This window comes from Coptis chinensis, chromosome 9 (assembly GCF_015680905.1).
Source record: "Coptis chinensis isolate HL-2020 chromosome 9, ASM1568090v1, whole genome shotgun sequence".
Taxonomy (NCBI): Eukaryota; Viridiplantae; Streptophyta; class Magnoliopsida; order Ranunculales; family Ranunculaceae; genus Coptis; species Coptis chinensis.
Genome location: NC_141464.1, coordinates 34,148,741 through 34,168,825, shown reverse-complemented (window position 1 = coordinate 34,168,825; position 20,085 = coordinate 34,148,741). Strand labels below are relative to the sequence as shown.

General features: G+C 36.6%; 5 protein-coding genes, 2 long non-coding RNA genes and 1 pseudogene across 8 annotated transcripts; 3 read left to right on the top strand and 5 right to left on the bottom strand.

Annotated features, from left to right (window-relative positions):
* Nucleotides 1-368: 368 nt before the first annotated feature.
* LOC147475685 (MAK16 protein-like protein) lies at nt 369-4,400 on the top strand. The gene is made up of 9 exons (XM_086581678.1): nt 369-529; nt 634-743; nt 911-1,029; nt 1,130-1,227; nt 1,806-1,893; nt 1,983-2,108; nt 2,221-2,323; nt 2,395-2,516; nt 4,029-4,400. The coding sequence occupies exons 1-9, from the start codon at nt 468-470 to the stop codon at nt 4,071-4,073; spliced, it is 873 nt and encodes a 290-aa protein (XP_086437804.1). The 5' UTR covers nt 369-467; the 3' UTR covers nt 4,074-4,400.
* A 394-nt stretch (nt 4,401-4,794) lies between these two features.
* On the top strand, nt 4,795-7,744 carry LOC147475684 (plant intracellular Ras-group-related LRR protein 1-like). Its single transcript, XM_086581677.1, has 3 exons — nt 4,795-5,554; nt 6,606-6,772; nt 6,893-7,744. The coding sequence occupies exons 1-3, from the start codon at nt 4,883-4,885 to the stop codon at nt 7,542-7,544; spliced, it is 1,491 nt and encodes a 496-aa protein (XP_086437803.1). The 5' UTR covers nt 4,795-4,882; the 3' UTR covers nt 7,545-7,744.
* LOC147475683 (uncharacterized) lies at nt 6,893-8,180 on the bottom strand. The gene is made up of 2 exons (XR_015207206.1): nt 7,954-8,180; nt 6,893-7,842 (listed from the first exon to the last, which is right to left on the bottom strand). It is a non-coding gene; the product is annotated as an uncharacterized LOC147475683 (long non-coding RNA).
* A 708-nt stretch (nt 8,181-8,888) lies between these two features.
* Nucleotides 8,889-11,969, top strand: LOC147475681 (protein DETOXIFICATION 16-like). Of its 2 annotated transcripts, XM_086581676.1 has the most exons (8): nt 8,889-9,030; nt 9,466-10,050; nt 10,138-10,224; nt 10,560-10,616; nt 10,708-10,946; nt 11,136-11,254; nt 11,354-11,440; nt 11,546-11,969. In XM_086581676.1, the coding sequence occupies exons 2-8, from the start codon at nt 9,569-9,571 to the stop codon at nt 11,696-11,698; spliced, it is 1,224 nt and encodes a 407-aa protein (XP_086437802.1). In that variant the 5' UTR covers nt 8,889-9,030; nt 9,466-9,568; the 3' UTR covers nt 11,699-11,969. The 2 variants fall into 2 exon arrangements, with proteins under 2 accessions (XP_086437802.1, XP_086437801.1); XM_086581675.1 differs by lacking the exon at nt 8,889-9,030 and having other exon boundaries at nt 9,363-10,050.
* Nucleotides 9,855-10,525, bottom strand: LOC147475682 (uncharacterized). Its single transcript, XR_015207205.1, has 3 exons — nt 10,387-10,525; nt 10,085-10,198; nt 9,855-9,994 (listed from the first exon to the last, which is right to left on the bottom strand). It is a non-coding gene; the product is annotated as an uncharacterized LOC147475682 (long non-coding RNA).
* A 746-nt stretch (nt 11,970-12,715) lies between the features above and the next one.
* LOC147475680 (ribosomal protein-like protein) lies at nt 12,716-13,302 on the bottom strand. Its single transcript, XM_086581680.1, has one exon. It carries the CDS (start codon nt 13,217-13,219, stop codon nt 12,812-12,814), a length of 408 nt encoding a protein of 135 aa, XP_086437806.1. The 5' UTR covers nt 13,220-13,302; the 3' UTR covers nt 12,716-12,811.
* A 1,856-nt stretch (nt 13,303-15,158) lies between these two features.
* LOC147475679 (chalcone isomerase-like protein 1) lies at nt 15,159-16,921 on the bottom strand. The gene is made up of 4 exons (XM_086581679.1): nt 16,125-16,921; nt 15,776-16,019; nt 15,554-15,645; nt 15,159-15,447 (listed from the first exon to the last, which is right to left on the bottom strand). Exons 1-4 carry the CDS (start codon nt 16,459-16,461, stop codon nt 15,314-15,316), a joined length of 807 nt encoding a protein of 268 aa, XP_086437805.1. The 5' UTR covers nt 16,462-16,921; the 3' UTR covers nt 15,159-15,313.
* A 1,425-nt stretch (nt 16,922-18,346) lies between these two features.
* On the bottom strand, nt 18,347-19,054 carry LOC147475678 (putative MO25-like protein At5g47540 pseudogene; annotated as a pseudogene).
* Nucleotides 19,055-20,085: the final 1,031 nt, after the last annotated feature.

The window sequence follows — 20,085 nt, the reverse complement described above, 5'->3', positions numbered from 1 at the left end:
AATTAAAACATAAATTTCTCTTCTATTTGAAAATGGAAATATTTTTTTACAACCGAAATTTTTTTCGGGAATTCTTCTCCTATTAAAACATAATCTCTCTCTCAATTGAAAAAACGGATTTTTAAAACTTAATTAAAACTTCATTAAAAACAATTTGTTATAAAATTAAAACAGATTAGTGACTAAAACAGAAAAAATCTAAATGTTTTCCTTTATAAAAATTACCACGTTCCTGTAAATAAGGTTGAAGAGTTGAAGGAGCAGCTAAATACAGGCAATAGTTTATAATCTCGGTATATATAGAAATATCTCAAAATCGGCTTCATAACATCGTCATATCTCGACATCTCAAAATTTAAAAATCTCGATAACATCACAAAATGCCAAACCCTATTTGTTTTCAGCTGACACCTTAAAACCCTACAAAAACCCACCTCCTTGAAAAAACTTCATTTTCAAATTGAAAGATGCAGAACGATGAAGTCATATGGCAAGTCATTCGTCACAATCACTGCAGTTTTATGGCCAAGTAATAACAAATTTTCATACCCCTCTTTCTTTTGTTTTATTAATAATAAGTAGTCATTATAATTTACTTATAATCAAATTGTTTTATTTTTTTTTTTATTGTAGACTTGAAACGGGGAATTTTTGTCGGAATCCTTATAATGTAACTGGGATATGTAATAGAAGCTCTTGCCCACTTGCTAATAGTCGTTACGTTACTATTCGTGACCATGATGGTAATTGCACATTTTTGTTAGTTTTGTGTTTTGAGAAATGGTTGTTGATTAATCCACTTGCTACAAAGTTGTAATCGTCTTTTTATATATTGTTTTACTGTTTTGTGGTACAATTTGTTAGTACTGAGAACTGGTTTTGCTATTGTTCCGTTTGATATATTATACAGGTGTTTTTTATTTATATATGAAAACCATAGAAAGAGCTCATATGCCGAACAAATTATGGGAGCGAGTTAAACTACCAAGAAATTATGAGAAAGCACTTGAGCTGATTGACAAGCATTTGGTATTCTACCTTACTTGCCTACTATCTGTTAACAGTATTAAAGTTTCCTAGTTTCCTACTATACTGATATATAGTCTGCATTTATATGTTGATCCAACAGATGTATTGGCCTAAGTTTCTTATACACAAGACTAAACAGCGTCTGACCAAAATGACTCAGATGCGGATACGAATGAGGAAGCTTCAATTGAAAACCAGGTATCCACTTTTACTATTTAACATGCCATTAAGTGTCTTTAGTTAACAAAAAGTAATATCTGCTCCTTAAATTAATTTAAGAAAGATCCTCCACTCTATCGTTTTTATTGAATGGAAAAGGGAAAACATCATTTCGTGCACATAGTAGCACTCTCGGTTGAGTTGTTGAAAAGGCGATGTCATTAAACTTCCATTTTTTTAGCATTCTAGTTAGTAGACTCGATTGATTTCATTACAAAGAGTTTGTAGAAAACTAGAAACATCGCTACTAGATTAAACATCTCAATGCTTATCCCAAATCAGTGAAGGTTGCGCCGAGTTTGGTCCCACATCTGTTAGGTTCGGTCCAAGTTTCATGGTTCTTAAGTTAAGAAAGATCTCTTGTTAGCTCCGAGCCTGACTAAAACTCCACACCTATAAGGGAATGATAGTCAGTGGGGACAGTAATAGCTGTGAATTTAGAACTGGTTGGCACGATCACCTGCTGATTATGCTGATAGAAAACTGTTTGATAAGTTTAATCTTCTAAACTAACTTCGAGTATTTGTTCTGTTTTTCTTTTTCCTGATGTCTTACAGGGAAAAAGTAATGACGATGCCAACAAGGACGAGAAGGAGAGAAGCAAGAAGAGAGGCAAAAGCTGAAACGGCTGCAGTTTTGGATAAGGTTAGTTTCCCCCCATTACTTGTAAAATTAATTAAACTACCTAGTTTCGCACATTGTATCGTAATCGCCACTGTTGGTTCTTACTACAGAGTATTGAGAAAGAGTTATTAGAAAGGCTTCAGAAGGGTGTATATGAAAACATATACAACTACCCTGTTAAAGAATACAATAAAGTTCTTGATGAGGAAGAACAGCTTGAAAGGGAGGATGAGCAGGTATGTTTTTGCACCTTATTCTAAAGTATTGTAAATTTGCAAGATTCCACTGTTTTTTATGTTGTTTTACAACACTTCATATGTTAGTTTCTCCAATGTGCTTGGTGAATAGGAAATTGAATACGTTGAAGGCTATGAAGATATTGAAGAGGAAGAAGACATGGAAGATTTTGGTGGTCTTGCAGTTGATGAGTCTCTCAAAGGATATGATGATGGTATGGCACTCTCAATTAAGTACTTTTTCTATTCTTGAGTAAACTAACATCACATAACTACTTTGATGCAGATGACATGAGTACGGACGATGAAGGTACATATAACGCTGATCGAAAGAAATCATGTTCTGGTGCAGAAGAGGTTAATGATGGATCAAAGACAAAGTTGAAGAAGGCAAAAGTACTTGTTGAGGTAAAAACCCAATTACTGTATTCACTTTTTTTCCTGTTCTTTTTCATAGGTATCACAAACTTTTATGTTCTTTTGCTTGATAAATATGGAGCCCAGCATTATCATCGTCATTTTCTTGTCCCAACTTTTATCCTTTTTATGTTATATGTCACTTCTGATAGGATCATGGGGATACATGGGTGAATGGGGTTAGTTTATTATGTGTTCATATTATGTTGCATGATATAAGACGTTTAGTAGAGTAGTGGGTTAGTAGGATCAATTGTTGGAGAGGTCTTTAGGCTCAGTTGTTTTCATATTTTTAGGCATTTTCATGCAAGTTGTCTAGTGGTAGGTGTAATGGTGTTTAGGTATAAATGTCCTGTAACTGAGAATTAAGCCATGAATGAAAATTGTTTATGTAGTTTGCACAATTGTGTGACTTAGGAGGTCATTGGTTCTTTGATAACCCATTAATGATCATTCTTCATCGTTGATTGTAACAAGTGGTATCAGAGATGTTTGATCATTGGAGGGTGGCTGGATGGGTACATCATTTCTGCATCGACAAAAACGAAAATTGAATTTTAGTAAAGCAATTTTGGCTAGTTTGAAGAAAACCATGAAAAGTTATTAATTTTGAGTGGAGAAGACGGCAAATGAATTTTGTAAGGGGTGTAGTTGGTTTATAAAGGGTTTCTTCGACTTTTTCGTAGAAAAGCAATGATAACTCGTACTAAATTTTGGAATTTTGCAACTTGCAATCTTGGGGATTTCTTTCTGATCTTCCGAAAAGAGTCATATTCTTTGTCAGCTCCTGTTTCACAAAGTTGTATACTACATACTGGTGATGACAAAATTGTTTCTACGCATTCTGCGATTGCAACCAAAATATCTTGGTGTGTGGAGCTTGTTTTGGATTCCAAAATATCTTCCAATCAGTACTCATTGCAACCAATATTTTTGGGTTGGAATGTATTGCTTTTTTCATCTTGCATGTTGACCCGGCTTGGGTGAAATTTGAACAACCACATGATGTGTTTGGTTTGGTTCAGATGAAGGATATTCCTTTTGAGCAATTTGTGTGCAGATGGGTGTATCTCATGTTTTGATCGGCTCTTTGTAATCGTAGTTTTTTTTTTTTTTTTTTTTTTTTTTTTTTTTTTTTTTTTTTCTTTTTAGTTTTTTCTCAAAGGAGATTCTTGTATTGGTTGGACACCTCATCCTATCCTCTCTGTATAAGTAAAATTTTCTAAGTATATAGAATATCTCTATTTACAGATAAAAAAAACTAAAAACATGTATTGTATAATAGGAACTCGTTAGATGGGATGCCGTGATTGAGGCTTAGCTTTTGTATGCTTGTATTTTGGGTAGTGTGAATCTGTCACACTACATCACTATTATTATTAATAGAATATTGTTTTGCTGATAAAAAAAATAAAATAAAATAGGAACTCGTTTGTGTTAAGTTTTTTACCCCACCTGTTAGTTGTCAATTTTGATATGTAATATAATTAACTTTTGTTTCAGGTTGAGCATGAAGATGCTGGGGGAAGACAAAAGAGACTCCACTGAGTGAGCTTGTAATGAGATTCTTACAGTGCTGCGATGTTTTTGTAGTCTGCAAATTAGAAAGTGATTCCAATCTTAACCCAACCCCCCCTCCCTCCTCCCCCATTCTTTTTTAACATCTTCGGTTTTGATTAAATTATGTTGCGGGCGTGTGTAATCTTATTTACATTGTTGAGCATGAAGATACTGGAGAAAGACAACAGATACTCCACTGGGGGAGCTTGTAACGAAATTCTTACATTGCTGCAATGTATTAGTAGTCTACAAATTAGATGTGCCTCAGTGCCTGTAATGTTTATCTCTCCTTTGTTTTATCATCTTCAGTTTTGACATCAAGTGTGTTTGCTTACTTTTAATAAGTTTGATCCATATTAGGCCAGCATAAGGAGGTGTGACACCCTGGCATTATCATCTCCAAATTGGGCCAGAAGGATACGCAAATTCACCCATTCATACATGACTTGATATCCATGATACATGATGATGGATTTAATACATTTTTGAACCTTGGGAATGCAAGCGCTGAATTCATAAATACATGCCTGCTTTTTAGTCTCGGAATTTTGACAATTAACATTTGACTGAAGAATCAAATCAAATGGCGAGTAAGATATAATGACCAGTATTGTCGATATTTTAAAAAATATCCTCTATCCGAAATTTCACCGTCTTTGATATATTTCAGGCAAGGTGACAACATATATATATACGTCCTCATCAGACGGAGTAGACAAAGTCTCAAAACACTGTTTCCTTGTTCAACTCCAAATCTTCTTCTTCTTCATTCCACTCCTTCTTTGCTTCTTGTAACAATGGAGCCAAGCTTAGAAGCATACCCACTTCTCTCCTACGTAATATCTCAAACCCCACAACTCACTACTACTCATTCTTATAACTCACACCCACCACCTTTATTACATCAAATGCCCCACTTAACTGAACCGAACCTTGTTAACTACATGGTTATAGCCATATCTGAAGTAACCAAAACCCGAGCAGTTCTGCAAATACTAGGTGCCCGACCTGAGAAAGAAAGTGTTAACAGTGCAAGAACCAAGATTCTTGATATTGAAGCAAGGTTGAGAAAACAGCTTAAGGAAATTGTTTTATGTAACAAACAAGAAGGGGTTGATAGGTATGGATGGAGAGTACAGGCTGCAGAGAAGGAAGAATGGTGTCGAAAGGCGGCAGGGGAAGAAATGAGTGGTTACAAGAGTGTAGTTCAGTTGGGAGATATGTATCAAGGGTATGAGAAAGTTTTGAAAGATTATGAAGAGAAGTTGTTTAAGGTTTATGAGTTTTTCGCACATGGTGATGAAAGGTTGGAGGAGTTTGTTGGTAGTGATGGGGCATTATTGGATGGAGTTTTGAGGAAGGGGCTGGAGAGAGTTGAGCTCTCGAAGCGGGGATTGAGCTGTGTTCCTGATGCTTTTGGGATGCTTAAGGGGTTGGTTGTGCTTAATCTTTCACATAATCAGATTGAGGTAAAATCTTTGGTTAGAATTTGATTTGGTTCTTGAATGTGTTTGAGATGGATTTCATAATGTTATTGCATTCTGTAATAAAGATTCCCAGAATAGTTTTGTAATGTTGTTTTTTTCTGAAAAATGTGGGCATTTTGTCCTATTTAGTTGAATTCTCAAATTATTATACTTTGTTGGTTTGATTGATCGAATTCTAGCTTGAATATTTCTTAAATGGATTTCATTTTGTTATTAGTTACATTACGATGGATTTAATAAAGAATTTTATATCAGTTCTGTTCTCTGTGGTTGTGATCATCTACAATATTTTGAAGTTCATATAATCCCCATTTTTTATTGTATGGTTTTAGTCCCGATTTTCTCTTGATGAAGAATTACTTAGTAAACAGTTGACCACAATCTGAAACGAAATAACCATTAAGATTCGTATTTTCATTAGTTAAAATTTGTTTATTAACTCGTAAGTAATTTATCACTTAAGGTCAGTGAGGCTGATTTGATGTGTTTGTTTTTGCACAATCATGCTGTAGATACTCTCACACTCTTTGTCAACGAACAAATTGATTGCGATGAGATGATTCACATTTTTGTGACTTGTAAATTTGTAATATACAAAAGTGTCTTTCCAAATCCGTGGACTCGACAAATATGAATTATCTCATGCAGTTCAATTGTACTTTTAACCTATTTTCAGTCTGAGCCACATCTTTATATATGATGCTTATTGACTTGATTTTCTTTAATGTGTAGAATGATGTGATTTTTATGATTATCAAGTTTGAAGCATATTTTGGGCATGTGTCAGATTTAACCTGAGAAGTGAGGTTTTGTTGCATTTAACCCTATGGATATATCAAACACTGCACTGAATAAAGAATCTTGAAGAGCAGTATTACATACATATTGCTTTCATTGACCGTAACACAAGTTACAGAAATTTTAATGGATGTGTAAACTTCTAGTTAGTGGTGAATATATGCAGTTGCGAGTTCATTTAGTTTCATGCAATTCCTACATCCTAATGATCCTTGGTATGTGTTTGAGGAAACAGGTTATTCCTGATTCGATCGGAGGACTTGAAAATCTGCAAGAACTTTACCTGTCTTCCAACCTTTTAGTGTCCCTGCCAGACTCTGTTGGAATGTTGTGTGACCTGAAGATCTTGGATGTCTCCTCCAACAAGCTTAAAACCCTACCTGACACTATTGTTCACTGCAGGTAAGTCATGATCTATTGGTTCTACTTTTCTTAATGCTATCTGTTTCTCTATGTTATTTTACAATAATCTTGATCCTAGTGTTCAGTTATTAGCACATAATCTCAAAATATTTCATGCAGTTCATTGGTGGATTTGGACGCAAGCTTCAATCATCTGACTTATATACCAACAAACATCGGTTATAGATTATTAAATCTACAGAGGCTTTCAGTCAATCTCAACAAGATCCGTTCCCTCCCCACTTCTATATGTGAGATGCAGTCTTTGCAACATCTTGATGTCCACTTCAATGAGCTCCGAGGTCTACCTTATACAATCGGACTGCTGACAAATCTGGAGATCCTGAATCTTAGTAAAAATTTCAGTGACCTTACAGAGCTCCCCGACACAATTGGTGATCTGATCAATCTGAAGGAACTTGATCTCAGCAACAACCAGATCTCTGCTCTACCCATTACGTTTGGCCGGCTACACAGTCTAACAAAACTTAACTTGGAGCAGAACCCACTTAAGATTCCTCCCATGGAGACTGTTGAAAAAGGGGTTGAAGCTGTTAAGGAGTTCATGGCGAAGAGGTTGCTCGATGTTCTACTTGAAGAAGAAGAAAGAAAGAGTGTGCTTAATGCTAGCAACCAAGAGCAAACTGGGTGGCTGACGAGGAGCACCTTGTTGTTGAAAAATTTGAGTTCTGTGATTTCTGAGAGTGTCTCTGGATATATGGGAGCAGGGCAGAAACCTCAGAGAGACCCTTTTCTTGATCAGCAGTTATGATCTTCTATTTATATGCTCTAGACATTTAGTTTTGCAGATCTTTTGAGTTTTTTCCGGGCTGTGTACAGCATTGACTAGTTACTGAACCGTTCTTCTCTCCATATGTCTTTAAGCAGTTGAGTTTCTTGAAATGTATATTGAATTTTTAATCAAACATGTTTGGAAAGCACAGTTGTGAATTGATGCATTGCCATTCCCAATCGGCTGAGTTCTTTTTCGGTTCTTTTCCTTTCTTTTGATTCGAGTTTCCATAGGGACGATACTCCATGGTGCAGGTCAGTGTTTGGACTTTGGATACCTACACATCAACAGTAGCTTTACTTCTGAGCGTAAATTTCCTATTTAACAGTTAAGGACTTAATGAGATTAATATCTATCGAAGTTGGCCATATAAGTAACTCAGATATACCTATGACTTTCTTTTGCACAGCCTCCAGTGAACCCAGATGCTCCTAGGTAAACAGGACTAAAAGCACCACCGATCATTCCCTCGTATGCAGCTGAAATACAATCTAGGCTCCTCTTTGTTGTTAGGAAGGGGGAAAATGAAGAGCAAGAAGACTTACAGTTGTAAGTTGTGCTTCTCTAGCTGTAGTTATCTACTTATCTGTGGCTCTGTGCCTTCATCTACAAGAGCTGATATAACAAATAAATATCGTCAGTGTTATTGTCTTCATTGATTGAATTTCTTTTGTGCCATTGGTGTCCACGTACCAGGTCTGTAATGGTGCATGGGTGGAAAGCAGAATGAAAGTGTGGGCTTTCCTTCCACTTCGTGACTTCATTTTTTGTTCTCTCTGCTTTTCCAAGCAACTATGTTATCCATACCATCTTAATAAGTGATTATCCGAGTAACACTTCTCTAATTCCTTTTGTTGTGACCATGAATCCACGACAGATCCAATTTTCAGAATTCTATTCTTGTTGCAAATTTATATGTTAAAAAGTCATCATGCAAAATGACACATTTTCTTTTGGTAATAAAATAAAGAACATGGTTGAGTTACCCGTCATTTTGACATACTCCTATTTTTTTTTTTTTATAATTTAACGATTATGTTATTTCCTAAAGGTTCCTGGCGTAGATTGGCCAATACCTGTAACTCTTTTATTTTGAAAGAACTCCATGTAACATCTACAAGTGCCTACATCAATAACTGCATCACTCTTCTTCCCTTAGGATCAAACCGAGAGAGAAATGGAAGGAGAAGAACTCAAACCAGTTTTTCCGTTATCTTTATATCCAAGCTATGAAGAGGAGCTTGAACTGGATGGAAAAGTTAGTGACAAAGTGGAAGGAATAGCAGCGCCTTTAAAAGAGATGAGAAGGCTGATTTGGTTGGCTGGACCTTTGATTACAGTTGGCTTTTTGCAATACAGTTTACAACTGATATCAGTCGTTTTTGTCGGACATCTAAGAGAGCTATCTCTTTCTAGTGCTTCCACTGCAACATCCTTTGCTGGGGTTACTGGTTTCATATTACTTGTGCGTAGGGTGCTTTCGTTTCATTTTACTGCTCTGCTTTACCGTTTATATCTCACAAGAAGTTTGCTTCTCTATTTTTAAAAAACAAAAATTAATATACAAGTTTTTCAATAACCATTAGCACCCTGTGGGGAGGGCATGATGTATGTGTTCTACTTGTATTCTCCCAGGTAAAATGATATGTGAAAGCTTGTACAGACCAATGTTTCAAAGTTTAAATTATTACAACTTACTGTAAATTTGAGGGAACTGCTTTTAGATATTCTATAAGAACACTCCATAGATATGTACCTATCAAGGTGAACATCCAAGATTCCTGCACGAGTGTATGCCTCTCAAGTGCCTCTTTAGAAGAGTGACTTTTGAGAATTTCTTCTTTCAGCTCACAACTTTGACCCTTGCACCTTATATACCTTTCAAATTTAATTCTTACAGTTCCTAGATATCAATATCTTCAAATATTGATTTGACCAGCTGGGAATGGGGAGCGCACTAGATACCTTTTTGTGGCCAGGCTTACGGAGCAAAGCAGTACCAGATGCTGGGCGTGCACAGGCAAAGGGCCATGTTTGTTCTCTTACTAATGTGCATTCCGATCTCTTTCATATGGTGCTACACCAGCCAGATACTGATGATCCTTGGGCAAGATCCAGAAATCTCGATGCATGCTGGGATATATGCTCGTTGGTTGATTCCATGTATTTCTGCATACGGTTTACTGCAATGTCAAATCAGATTCTTACAAGCACAAAATATTGTCTTTCCAATGATGATTAGTGCTGGAATTACCACGTTACTTCATGTTCTTGTTTGTTGGATGCTGGTGTTCAGATACAACCTTGGCAACAAAGGTGCTGCTCTCGCAAATGCTGTTTCGTACTGGACTAATGTAGTCATGCTGGCACTTTACATCAAGTTCTCTCCTACCTGCAAAAAGACATGGGCAGGTCTCTCAAAGGCGGGCCTGCATGATTCCATCAACTTCCTAAGATTAGCGATACCTTCTACTCTTATGGTCAGGTAAATAAAAAGCATTACATGATTGCATACTTACAGAAACTTCATGTTGAACAAAACTTTGATGCCTCTCTCCATTGATTAATGTAGCTTGGAGTACTGGCCATACGAGATCTTGGTAATAATGTCTGGTTTTCTTCCTAATCCCAAGCTGGAAACATCAATGATGAGCATCAGGTATTTACCTATGTACACATTGTTCTACATTGAACTGAGCAAGTAATCTTATTTGATAAATATAAAAATAAATATTTTCAACAACTAAATTTCTAATTGACACAAAAAGAAATAGAATTCAGTATTTTATTTTTCATCTGATAGGCTATCTAACAAAAATACCTCCCAAGCGTATATTCATCTTCAGTTCATCAAATCTAAGGTTCACCTGTTCCCTGCTTTGACGCCAGTTGTTTGGTCCAGAGGATCCAATGCGGTCTTGGTAGTGCAGTAGTTCATACTAAATACAATGTAGGTTTAGTTTCACTCTATGTCTAACTTTCGTCTCTCTGCAGCTTTGACACTTGTTGCCTGGTCTTTAGGATCCCGTATGGTCTTGGTAGTGCTGTGAGGTAAGTAAAACAAAAACTTATTTCCACTCAGTGGCCATAATTCATATATGTGCTGCTTAAACGTTTTAATCTATTGCTCCTTTTGTTAAAGCACAAGAGTGTCAAATGAATTAGGCGCCGGGAATCCACAAGCTGCACGCTTGGCAGCACGCATTGTGCTATTCATGGCTGTTACAGCTGGAACTATAGTAGCTACTTCCCTTATTTTGGCAAGGAGTGTTTGGGGATACCTGTACACCAACGAAGTAGAATTAGTCAGATACTTGAAAGCTATAATGCCGGTGCTAGTGATATCCAACTTCATGGATGGAATCCAAGCCGTGCTCTCAGGTATGAGCCTCTGCAAATAAGAAGTCAGCAATCAGTCATACATATTAGTCATGATATATGAAGGAATTACTAAGTATGTCTATGTTAAAAAGGCACTTTGCTTCTGCCCAACTTAAAAAGACAGTTTTTAACTTGAACTTTTCGTGTTTCACCATATATTAATAATGCTATAAATGACCCAAACATCAGGTGTTGCCAGAGGATGTGGATGGCAGAAGACTGGTGCTTATGTTAATCTAGGAGCTTATTACCTTGTGGGCCTTCCTTCTGCAATCATCTTGACTTTTATGTTTCATGTTGGAGGAAAGGTAAATTTCTAATATTTCTGCTTATATATCTCAGAGATTATTCACTCCCACACTCTCATATATGTTTGATTGTTTGAAGTACAAGTTTTCCTTGTACAGGGATTTTGGATGGGAATAACATATGGAAGTTCTTTACAATCCTTCTTGCTTCTAATGGTAATGCTACGTACAAACTGGGACCAAGAGGTAATACAACTACGGTATCTCAATAATTCAATAAGATTTCATTTTTATCAGATCCTAAATCTCAATTTCAAGCTAATATCTGTTTTTTTTTTTTTTTTTTTTTAGGCAAATAAGGCTAGGGATAGAATGTTCAGCCCCAACATTCTTGCTGACGGTACCATTAATATGCTTGTGCTATCAGCAAACCCTGAGCTGCCTAAAGAGACAAGTACTCCAAAGTACCATATAATTGCTCAGCAACGTAGTGAATTTGTCTAATGAATCTAAGATTTCCAACAATTCAAGAGCGGAAGCAGGGAGGCCCATGCTGTTGTCACTTCAACTAGGCATAGATGTAAAGCAAAATATATGCAGTATAAGTATATTTTACATTTCATAAACATAGATATAAGACCTACCTACAACAGATGCGGCGTTCAATTGTAAGCTGAAGTTGTGAATCCTTCTCTAAAGTCCGATGTCAGTAGGGTATCCTAACAAGAAATTAAAGAGGAAAGGAATGCAAAATCATTACATGCGCTTTTGATTCTTTCTGATTGTAGAAGCAAAATTCTCGAACTTGCAAATGGCACCAAAGACTAAAAATGTACCTCCTGAAGATGCTTCATGCCTTCATCACTATCACTTACTAATTACTATCCATAAACATTCTGCGCATACCCCGTAATCATAGAAGTTCAACAAACCAAGCTTCAACTTATACTTCTCAGACACAAGTCTAGCAGTCTCAACATTCCCACGTTTCACATACACATCAACCAAAGACGCCTCAGCAAAAACATGATTACAACATCCACAACATAACAGTTCCTGGTGCATTTTCTTCCTAGTGTGCAAAATCTGATAACCCCTGCGCAAGACTTAAGGGCAAAAGGAAACTTTTCAGGTACTAATGCAGTACTCCAAGTCTCCAATATCTATCATATTTGGGAATGTAGTTTCTAGGAATATTGAGCTAGCCTTCAACTGCGTAATTCCTTATACTAATGTTTCATAGATAGCTAGATGAATTGTGTATTTTGTCGAATAGGGAGTTCGTTGGGGTGGTATTTCAGGCCATGCAGGAAAATGAGACTGCGGAGTTAGTGCAGTTTTGTAAGAGAGTGAGGATTTGGAGGGAAATGTTGCAGTTCAGGTGATTGAGTTTGAAAAACGAATTTCCAAGAAAAGTAGTGTGATTACGGCTGGGTTTAGTTGTGATTAGTGCATAATTGTTACAACAGGGCAATAGGCTACACCAAGAAATGAGCATATCCTAATTATGAGGAACGGAAATGGGCAAATCATTCTGGTTAACAATTTCTCAAAACAATGTTACATTAAAAGTTGCTTAAAAATTGAACCAACAGAAAGAAAAATGAATTTATAAATTCAACGCTTAGTACAACTCCTAACAGCATTCCACATATCCCCAACAGCACCAACAACACTCCCAATCCCTCTAACAAACCCACCAGCAACAACTCCAATAGCTAAACTTTCACCATACCCAGGTTTTGAATCCATCTTTAATTCCAATATAGCAAGACGGGTAATCGCCGTGTCGAGCTTTCTACAACTCTCAGCCATCAACTTGTCTTTTTTTCCTCTACCTGAACTAACAACCCTTACTAGTACATTCTGTAAATCTTCTATCACTTTCATTGTTGCTTCATTTGTTTCCATTCCTTGTGATTCATAGTGTGATACTAGCTCTTTTGGTGTTGGGATTTGGGGTGGACCCTTCTTTCTTTGGGATTGTTGTTCTGGTGTTGGTGGAAGTGCAGCTGGTGTTGCCATTTTTTTTCTTAAACCTTTTAGAAATGAGGTTTAAGCTCAAACAGGATTGGGAATTATGTTCCTAGGGTTTTAAGATGTACAATTGACAATATTATCCAACGACATATTGCGATATCTGAAAGATTAGTTGATACTTTACAGTGTCGGTATTTTAGCTTAATTGGCATGCCAATAGTTTTCAGCTCCATAATTGTAACAAATCAGTCCATGAAACACTAGTAGAAGAGATATGGGTATTGCCGGCAGTTTGAGAGAAAAAGATTATCAAGTGGGTGGGGGAGAGGTCTCACTTGATTAGTTTTTTAGAGATTGTACCAAGTGGCACGCAAATAAGTGACTTTGGCTCACTCGTTTTGAGTGAACCATTTTGGATGCAAACGCACAAAAAATCCTTTGAAGCGACCAATTATAAGCTTCATGTTTAAGACCTTCTTTCTATTTTAAATAAAGGTTTTGTATATAATCCAAGGAAACAGCCTAGAATGACAGGAATTCAGAGAAAACAAGTTTCTTTCATCGTCCAAAAATCTCAATAATGTCAACAACAAGAGCAACAAGTAGTATGTAGTAGTACTACATGCCTCTTTCTCTATTCATCTATAGTGTTTCCATGTGTTATTCTTTCAAGCCTTTCTAACTGGCCATCTCCTTGCATGACCATGTTCTTGATTGTCTTTGTCCTTTTTCTACTAGCATTGCTTATAATTATTGCTGTTCGAGCCACAATTGTGGCATGGACTACGGTTATAGTCCTACTTGCCTTCGCAGGGAAGCGCCGTCGTGTTCTAGTCCGTCAGGGAAGTAATATCACAGCTGATGTGATGAAGGTTGTTATGCAAGGGACGCATTCTCCTTGCCATTCTCTTCGTCGTTTTTAGTTTCATGGTCTACATACAAAGGAGATAGAAAAGGCGATTACATTCTCTTGGATGACATCTAATTCAAGTTTTAGATGATGATTGAACGTTTTCTACACTCTGAAAAGTTAGAAGGATATTATGTAATGTTTCTCTTAACTTGTATTAGGAAATTTAGACATATGGTGCAAACTTTTCAGGGATGAAAATGAGAGAAGGGATGAATACTCTGTACTAGGAAGAAAAACTATGTAATTAGTTAATTACAGAGTTACTTATGTAAATTATTACTTTGTCTACTATTAGTTAAGGATTCGGTACCAGTGCCTTAAAAACAGCTGCTAGTGGGGCTTTTGTGATTTGTCTATGTTCTTTGAATATATCTGGTATCTGAGGATTGATTCGTTCCTACCAAAGCTTGAAAATAACAACTCAGCAACATTATTGCATTGTTTTCCTTTCTCCTATCTTAATAATATGCAAAAAAAAAACCCCAGTGATCAATTACATCAAAAGAATCTCGTAACATGACAAACTTTTGAAGCAATGTTTTGATACATGGACTAATGGATTCAGTTGCGCCTAACATAACCAGAGGAAAAGGCCTAATGTGCTTCAGATTACTAGATTTGGTAGTACGTGAACCAGTAGTGCAATCGTTGCGCACCCCTAGCCTTCCCGCATGTTGGAGGTTGTGCCTTCCAAACTCACTAGCGTTGCATGGTCACCTAATGAGTTTTCGCTCAAAGTAACACCATTAACTCTACTCTGTGCCTGTCTTTTCCAGAGCTAATGGTTCCATGGTGACTTATGATATCAGCCATAGGGCAAGGTAGTCAGTGCCATGGCGCGCGCGCTGCTTAGGGGATTAAAGTGAAAGCCAGTCTTTCGAGGAGTGGACGTGTGGTGCTCTTGTGTGATGTAGAAGCAATCATGCATGGTACTACTTAAGATATTGAAAACCGAATCAAAAGGTCTTGTTTGTCAGCGAATATAATCGTGAATCATTTAATCCTGTGATGTGGAAGCTAATACTAGATCATTTGTCAGCTACTAAATTCTCTTTCAGCACACAAAGCATAAATCATAAATAAAACAGAATTATTAGTACTACTAACCAATCACAGCACTTTAAGTTCAATTCATATATCTTGTAGCACAAAACTTGGTCCAAACATTGCTAGCTAAGATTTATTGGTTATTTGGTTCTAGTCCTAGATAGCAGGGAAAATTGTACTTAGAATAGGGAAAGCAGGGACATTCCAAAATTTTCTTTGGCTTCCTTATCGAAGGGATCATCGCCCAAGTACATGTGGAAGTATGCTCGGGAAAGAAGTTCACTCTCCACCTTGCTCACCACTTCATCTTTCACTGCACCAATAACAAATGAAGTTCATAATCAGTCTGACTTCTACTGTATGAAAGATCGAATAACTGTGAAACATAACAACAAGATAATGCATTATAATCGCCTTGCCTTTTGTTTGCAGAACGTATCCTGGGCTTTTGGTGACCTCGATCACAGAGCCAGCACTTAGCTTAATGGCATCTGATACTCCTCCCATAACCCTGCACACCAAATTATTCGTATTGATAAAAAATTTAAGAGTATATGTCAATATAACAATACACTTTTCTAAATAGTGTCACTAGTAACTGAGTTGAGAATTTCACGGAAACAGTGGTCTAGATGATATACTTGTTTGTGAGCTCATCATCTTTACGACCTCCATTAAGCTTTTTGATAGAACCTCCAAGACCTTCATCAAAATTCTTTTTGACCATATTCATAGTGAGGCTACCATAAACGATAACCATTCTAAGCATCATTCCGACATCACTATCAATCACCAATTGATACATTTCCTTGGTTGGTTTTGCTGGTGCCTTCCCAATTTTAGTCCTCATAAGCTCCTTCAGTTTCTCATTGTCTGCATAGATGCCTATACCCCAAAACCATTGAATTAGCTCAAATATATCCTAATGATAAAAAAATGGACAAAATTTAAGTAATAACATATAAAAAAAAATGAGTTCAGGTGTAATACCAAAGCCATAGATCTTAATACCAAGGCCTAAAATAGATTTTTTCCTTAAACCAACTGAATTCAATTGCTTTCCATCCGCAAGTTTGACAGGAAAGGAGACACCAGTCTTGGGTTCAACTTCAACAGCAATATTCTCTTCTTTTGGTATTTCAACATCAGGCTTGCTTTCTTTCTGAAGACCATTCTCCTCAACAATCTTGCTAGGTTCTGTACTCGAAGGCTTATCGTTCTCTACCTTTGCTGCTTTCTCCATCAGATTATCTTCCACCTTAGTTGGCTTGGATTCAACTTCAAGCTTTTCTGTCTTTGTAGTAACATCTTCTACCATGGAACCCATGTTCTTAATTAGTAGTTATAAGATTTATAAAAAGATGTATTGAGGTACTGAGATTGTTTCATGTAGTTGAGAGGTTTATATAGATTTCATCCCTAGGACAATTTTATGACTATGGAGGCATTCAATAGGAAGGTATGGGTTGCCCAATCTTGATATTGGAGGTGTTAATGCCAATATGCAATACATTGGTATTGTTAATAAATTCATTCAATGCATCGAATTCTGACAGGGCTGGTGATATACTTGATGATGTTATAATCATCTAGCACTTAAAGATTTTCTAGTAAGATTACATCCCCTTTCCCATTGTGGGTCATGTAAGATTTTCTACTGACTTCAGATAATAGCTGATTAGTGATAATAATGTGGACTTAATTTGGTGGGTCTAGATATTGGTTCAGGTTCTTCTTAAAGGCCTGATGAATGGTGTAATTGTTTCTGGATGAACTGGTATCTCTATGAATTGGCTGGTCTGACCTTTTTAGCTGACAGTTATGATAAGGAAATCACAATTGGAGGCGTTGGACTACGGAATTCGCTGATTTGAATGAATGTACCTCGAAGTAGGCATTTGTTTTCCCTATTCATCAATCATCACCCTCTGAAATTAAACCAGTGTTTTACCAATGAGTCCGGCTATGCAATAAGCGGTAATGAGATCAAATCTCAATAACCGTTCGATGCGTACCATTTAACCGGAACTGAACCCAAACTATAGAAAAAATTATGGTTACAGGCTTCCACCTCTTTTTTTTTAGGAACCGTTTAAAAATGGGTACTAAAAAAACCGGAACCAAATGATTTTTTAAACAAAAAAATCGGACCAGAACTAAAACCGAATCGGAACCGAACGTTATCGTACTTTTATAAAAAAATATTGAAAGAAAGAATATAAAAACTCAAAATGTTCATTTATATATTACTAAATTTTATTTATTAGTATAATATGTAGTTTTCATAATATTTAATGTTATAAATAATATAAAAATATAGTTTATAACCTAAAATATATGGTTTTATTTAACTTATTATTGAATGACATCATTACTTATATTAATATTTAAAAAGCGACTCGTTCATACGGTATTTTTGTATTTTTAGGACATTTTTTTTTAATAAGACCAATAAAAAATGTGTGTAAATAATAAATCTCTTAAAAACCGAAATGAAGAACTGGAACTGGGAATACCCGCTAGGAATCGATGGTTAGGGGTATTTGTTCCACAATTTTAAGAACCGTGAAGAACCGGAACCAGAATTGAAACCGTAAAATTAAATGGTTCTTGATTCTCACAACACTAAGAACTGGACCATTGACACCCCCCACGTACACCTGTCCATCCCATTTAACAGACGTTACTCCCATTTTCTATTTTTTTCTATCTTTGTTTACTTAATTAAAAATAAATAAATATATTCTCGCGAACAAAACAAAAACAGAAACCCCCAAACATCTCTGTCTATATTTTGATTTCCTTATAGAAGATCGGAGTTCACATTACATCCATGACCCAACTGCTTAGTAACCACTATAGATAGTTCACCCACACTATCATACTTGAATTAAGTAATGGATCAATCAAGTGAAAACTTTACATGCCTTTCTAGCGTCTTGCCAAGTAACACCAGTGATCGACTCAACAATAAGAGCATCAAGTGTCGTAGCCAACATAGCCCACCTTCCGTGTATCAACTAACTCCTGTATGGTTGAAATGGAGTTGATGTAATATCAGCAGCCTCAAACTTGGTCCCTATAATATCTCCAGCTAAATTATTTGCCAAGTGTCCAAATAAAATTGCAAATATTCAATCAAATGGTTTACCTAAACCGAACGGGTCAAATCCGTAATGACCTACCAACATCCCGTCCAAATATTCAGGCGCTTATGCACCCGAAAACCAAAGTGGCTGATCGATAGTGGGCTTCGATACTTTCTTTGGCGCTGCTTTCTTTTTACTGAATCCAAACAGCTTTAACACAATATCAGAAGACCGCATATCTGGATTGGCAACAAACCTCTTGAACACACCAAACAGCTCTATCTGGATACTCTTGCCAGTTTCCCTAAGAAGTTGCATTAAAAATCTTTACACTTTGTCTTCTGGTGATGTATATGGGACTTTCCAGCAGCTTTGAGTTGTAATCAGTAAAAAACCAATCGTAGTTATTGGTAAGAAATACCGCAACATTATATTTATGCCTAGTCATGAGTTGTTTAATTAAAAGATTTGGAAGCTGCAAAAACTCGAAAAACTTCTTCATATGGCATTTAGATTCCAATGAATGCACCCCCCTCAACATTGTACCATAAGCCAAGGCAATAACGGGGTTTGGGTTTTCATATCCGGATACCAAGACATCAATAAGATCTTTATTTGCTTCCAAGTAATCAGACGCAATCAACTGTGAACGAACCTTCTGTGTTTGCAAATTTGCAAGGACTTGAGTAGCATCTTCGCAAGCCTTAACTCCAATTTCAGATTTGGAAGGAAAACAATCAAAAGGTGCAAAAGGTGCGTATTCTCCTTGAAAAATTCATTAGTCAGTTGCGCACATCCTTTTGGAGTTGCAGCCGCTATGGTGGTGGCCATGACTTGAGGCTAATGTGTACGAAGTGTGGTGGTAATGACGGTGTATAGGAAGTGGTATGGTGATGAAGAGTGGATTTATTGGAGATTGAGGAAGAAGAGATAAGAAACTTTTTCAGTTTTTGTAGGGGATTTAGTCAAGAAAGTCAGTTGCTATTGTGAAGAGATTTTGTTTTGTATGAACTGATGAGGAGAAGATGTATAAACCCTAATGTGTGTGCATATTTTAGCAAATAGATATGTAACACGTAGCAGCATCTTCTTAAGGCTCAGATATGGTCTTGGTGTGGGTAGAAAGTACCAGAACACACTTCAAGTCCAAATCCTCTCACTTCTTAGGTTCAGAAGTGCGTGAGACAAGAAGAGGAGGTTCGTAGGCTTTGGAACTAGTTGGAGTAGTAGGTTCATATAACCAAATCCGGAACTCAACTACTAGGTTTGGAGCAGGTTCGTAGGCTTTGGAACTAGTTGGGGTAGTAGGTTTGTATAACCAACTCCTAACTATGAACTCCAAATCTAAAACTCAACTACTAGGCTCGGAGCAGGTTCGTAGGCTTTGGAACTAGTTGGAGTAGTAAGTTCGTATAACCAACTCCCCTAACTATGAACTCCAAATCCGGAACTCGATCAACTGTTAGGTTCGGAGCAGATTCATAGGTCTTTGGAACTAGTTGGAGTAGTAGGTTCGTATAACCAACTCCTAACTATGAACTCCAAATCCGGAGCTCAACTACCAGTCTCGGAGCTCTAACTACTACTTCGAACCTAAACATATTTTTATGTTGTTTAAGTCAATAAGAGAGACATATTTGACTTGGGAAACATGGGGCTTCTAGAAGAGTCAGGATGAGACTTAACAAGAGACAGTCTCCAAGTTAAACACTAATTGGGAAATCTAATCTATTCTTATAAATAGAATAGCTGAACTACGCTTTGAGTTGGATTTCTTTTCACAGGATATGTAGGTAGCCATTAAAGAACGTAGTTCAACTAATCATTTTCTAGATCTCTTCTTCTTCTTGATTCAATACTTC

What these genes read in the sequence shown, in the direction of transcription:
- LOC147475685 (XM_086581678.1), top strand. Translation starts at nt 468, where the DNA reads ATGCAGAACGATGAAGTCATATGGCAAGTCATTCGTCACAATCACTGC. An exon ending in CGGCTGCAGTTTTGGATAAG is followed by an intron (nt 1,894 to 1,982) that starts GTTAGTTTCCCC and finishes TTCTTACTACAG; the next exon opens with AGTATTGAGAAAGAGTTATT. An exon ending in TCTCAAAGGATATGATGATG is followed by an intron (nt 2,324 to 2,394) that starts GTATGGCACTCT and finishes ACTTTGATGCAG; the next exon opens with ATGACATGAGTACGGACGAT.
- LOC147475684 (XM_086581677.1), top strand. Translation starts at nt 4,883, where the DNA reads ATGGAGCCAAGCTTAGAAGCATACCCACTTCTCTCCTACGTAATATCT. An exon ending in TTTCACATAATCAGATTGAG is followed by an intron (nt 5,555 to 6,605) that starts GTAAAATCTTTG and finishes TTGAGGAAACAG; the next exon opens with GTTATTCCTGATTCGATCGG. An exon ending in GACACTATTGTTCACTGCAG is followed by an intron (nt 6,773 to 6,892) that starts GTAAGTCATGAT and finishes TATTTCATGCAG; the next exon opens with TTCATTGGTGGATTTGGACG.
- LOC147475681 (XM_086581676.1), top strand. Translation starts at nt 9,569, where the DNA reads ATGCTGGGCGTGCACAGGCAAAGGGCCATGTTTGTTCTCTTACTAATG. An exon ending in CCTTCTACTCTTATGGTCAG is followed by an intron (nt 10,051 to 10,137) that starts GTAAATAAAAAG and finishes TGATTAATGTAG; the next exon opens with CTTGGAGTACTGGCCATACG. An exon ending in GGTCTTGGTAGTGCTGTGAG is followed by an intron (nt 10,617 to 10,707) that starts GTAAGTAAAACA and finishes CTTTTGTTAAAG; the next exon opens with CACAAGAGTGTCAAATGAAT.
- LOC147475680 (XM_086581680.1), bottom strand. Translation starts at nt 13,219, where the DNA reads ATGGCAACACCAGCTGCACTTCCACCAACACCAGAACAACAATCCCAA.
- LOC147475679 (XM_086581679.1), bottom strand. Translation starts at nt 16,461, where the DNA reads ATGGGTTCCATGGTAGAAGATGTTACTACAAAGACAGAAAAGCTTGAA. An exon ending in GATGATGAGCTCACAAACAA is followed by an intron (nt 15,646 to 15,775) that starts GTATATCATCTA and finishes TTTGGTGTGCAG; the next exon opens with GGTTATGGGAGGAGTATCAG. An exon ending in ATACGTTCTGCAAACAAAAG is followed by an intron (nt 15,448 to 15,553) that starts GCAAGGCGATTA and finishes TTATTGGTGCAG; the next exon opens with TGAAAGATGAAGTGGTGAGC.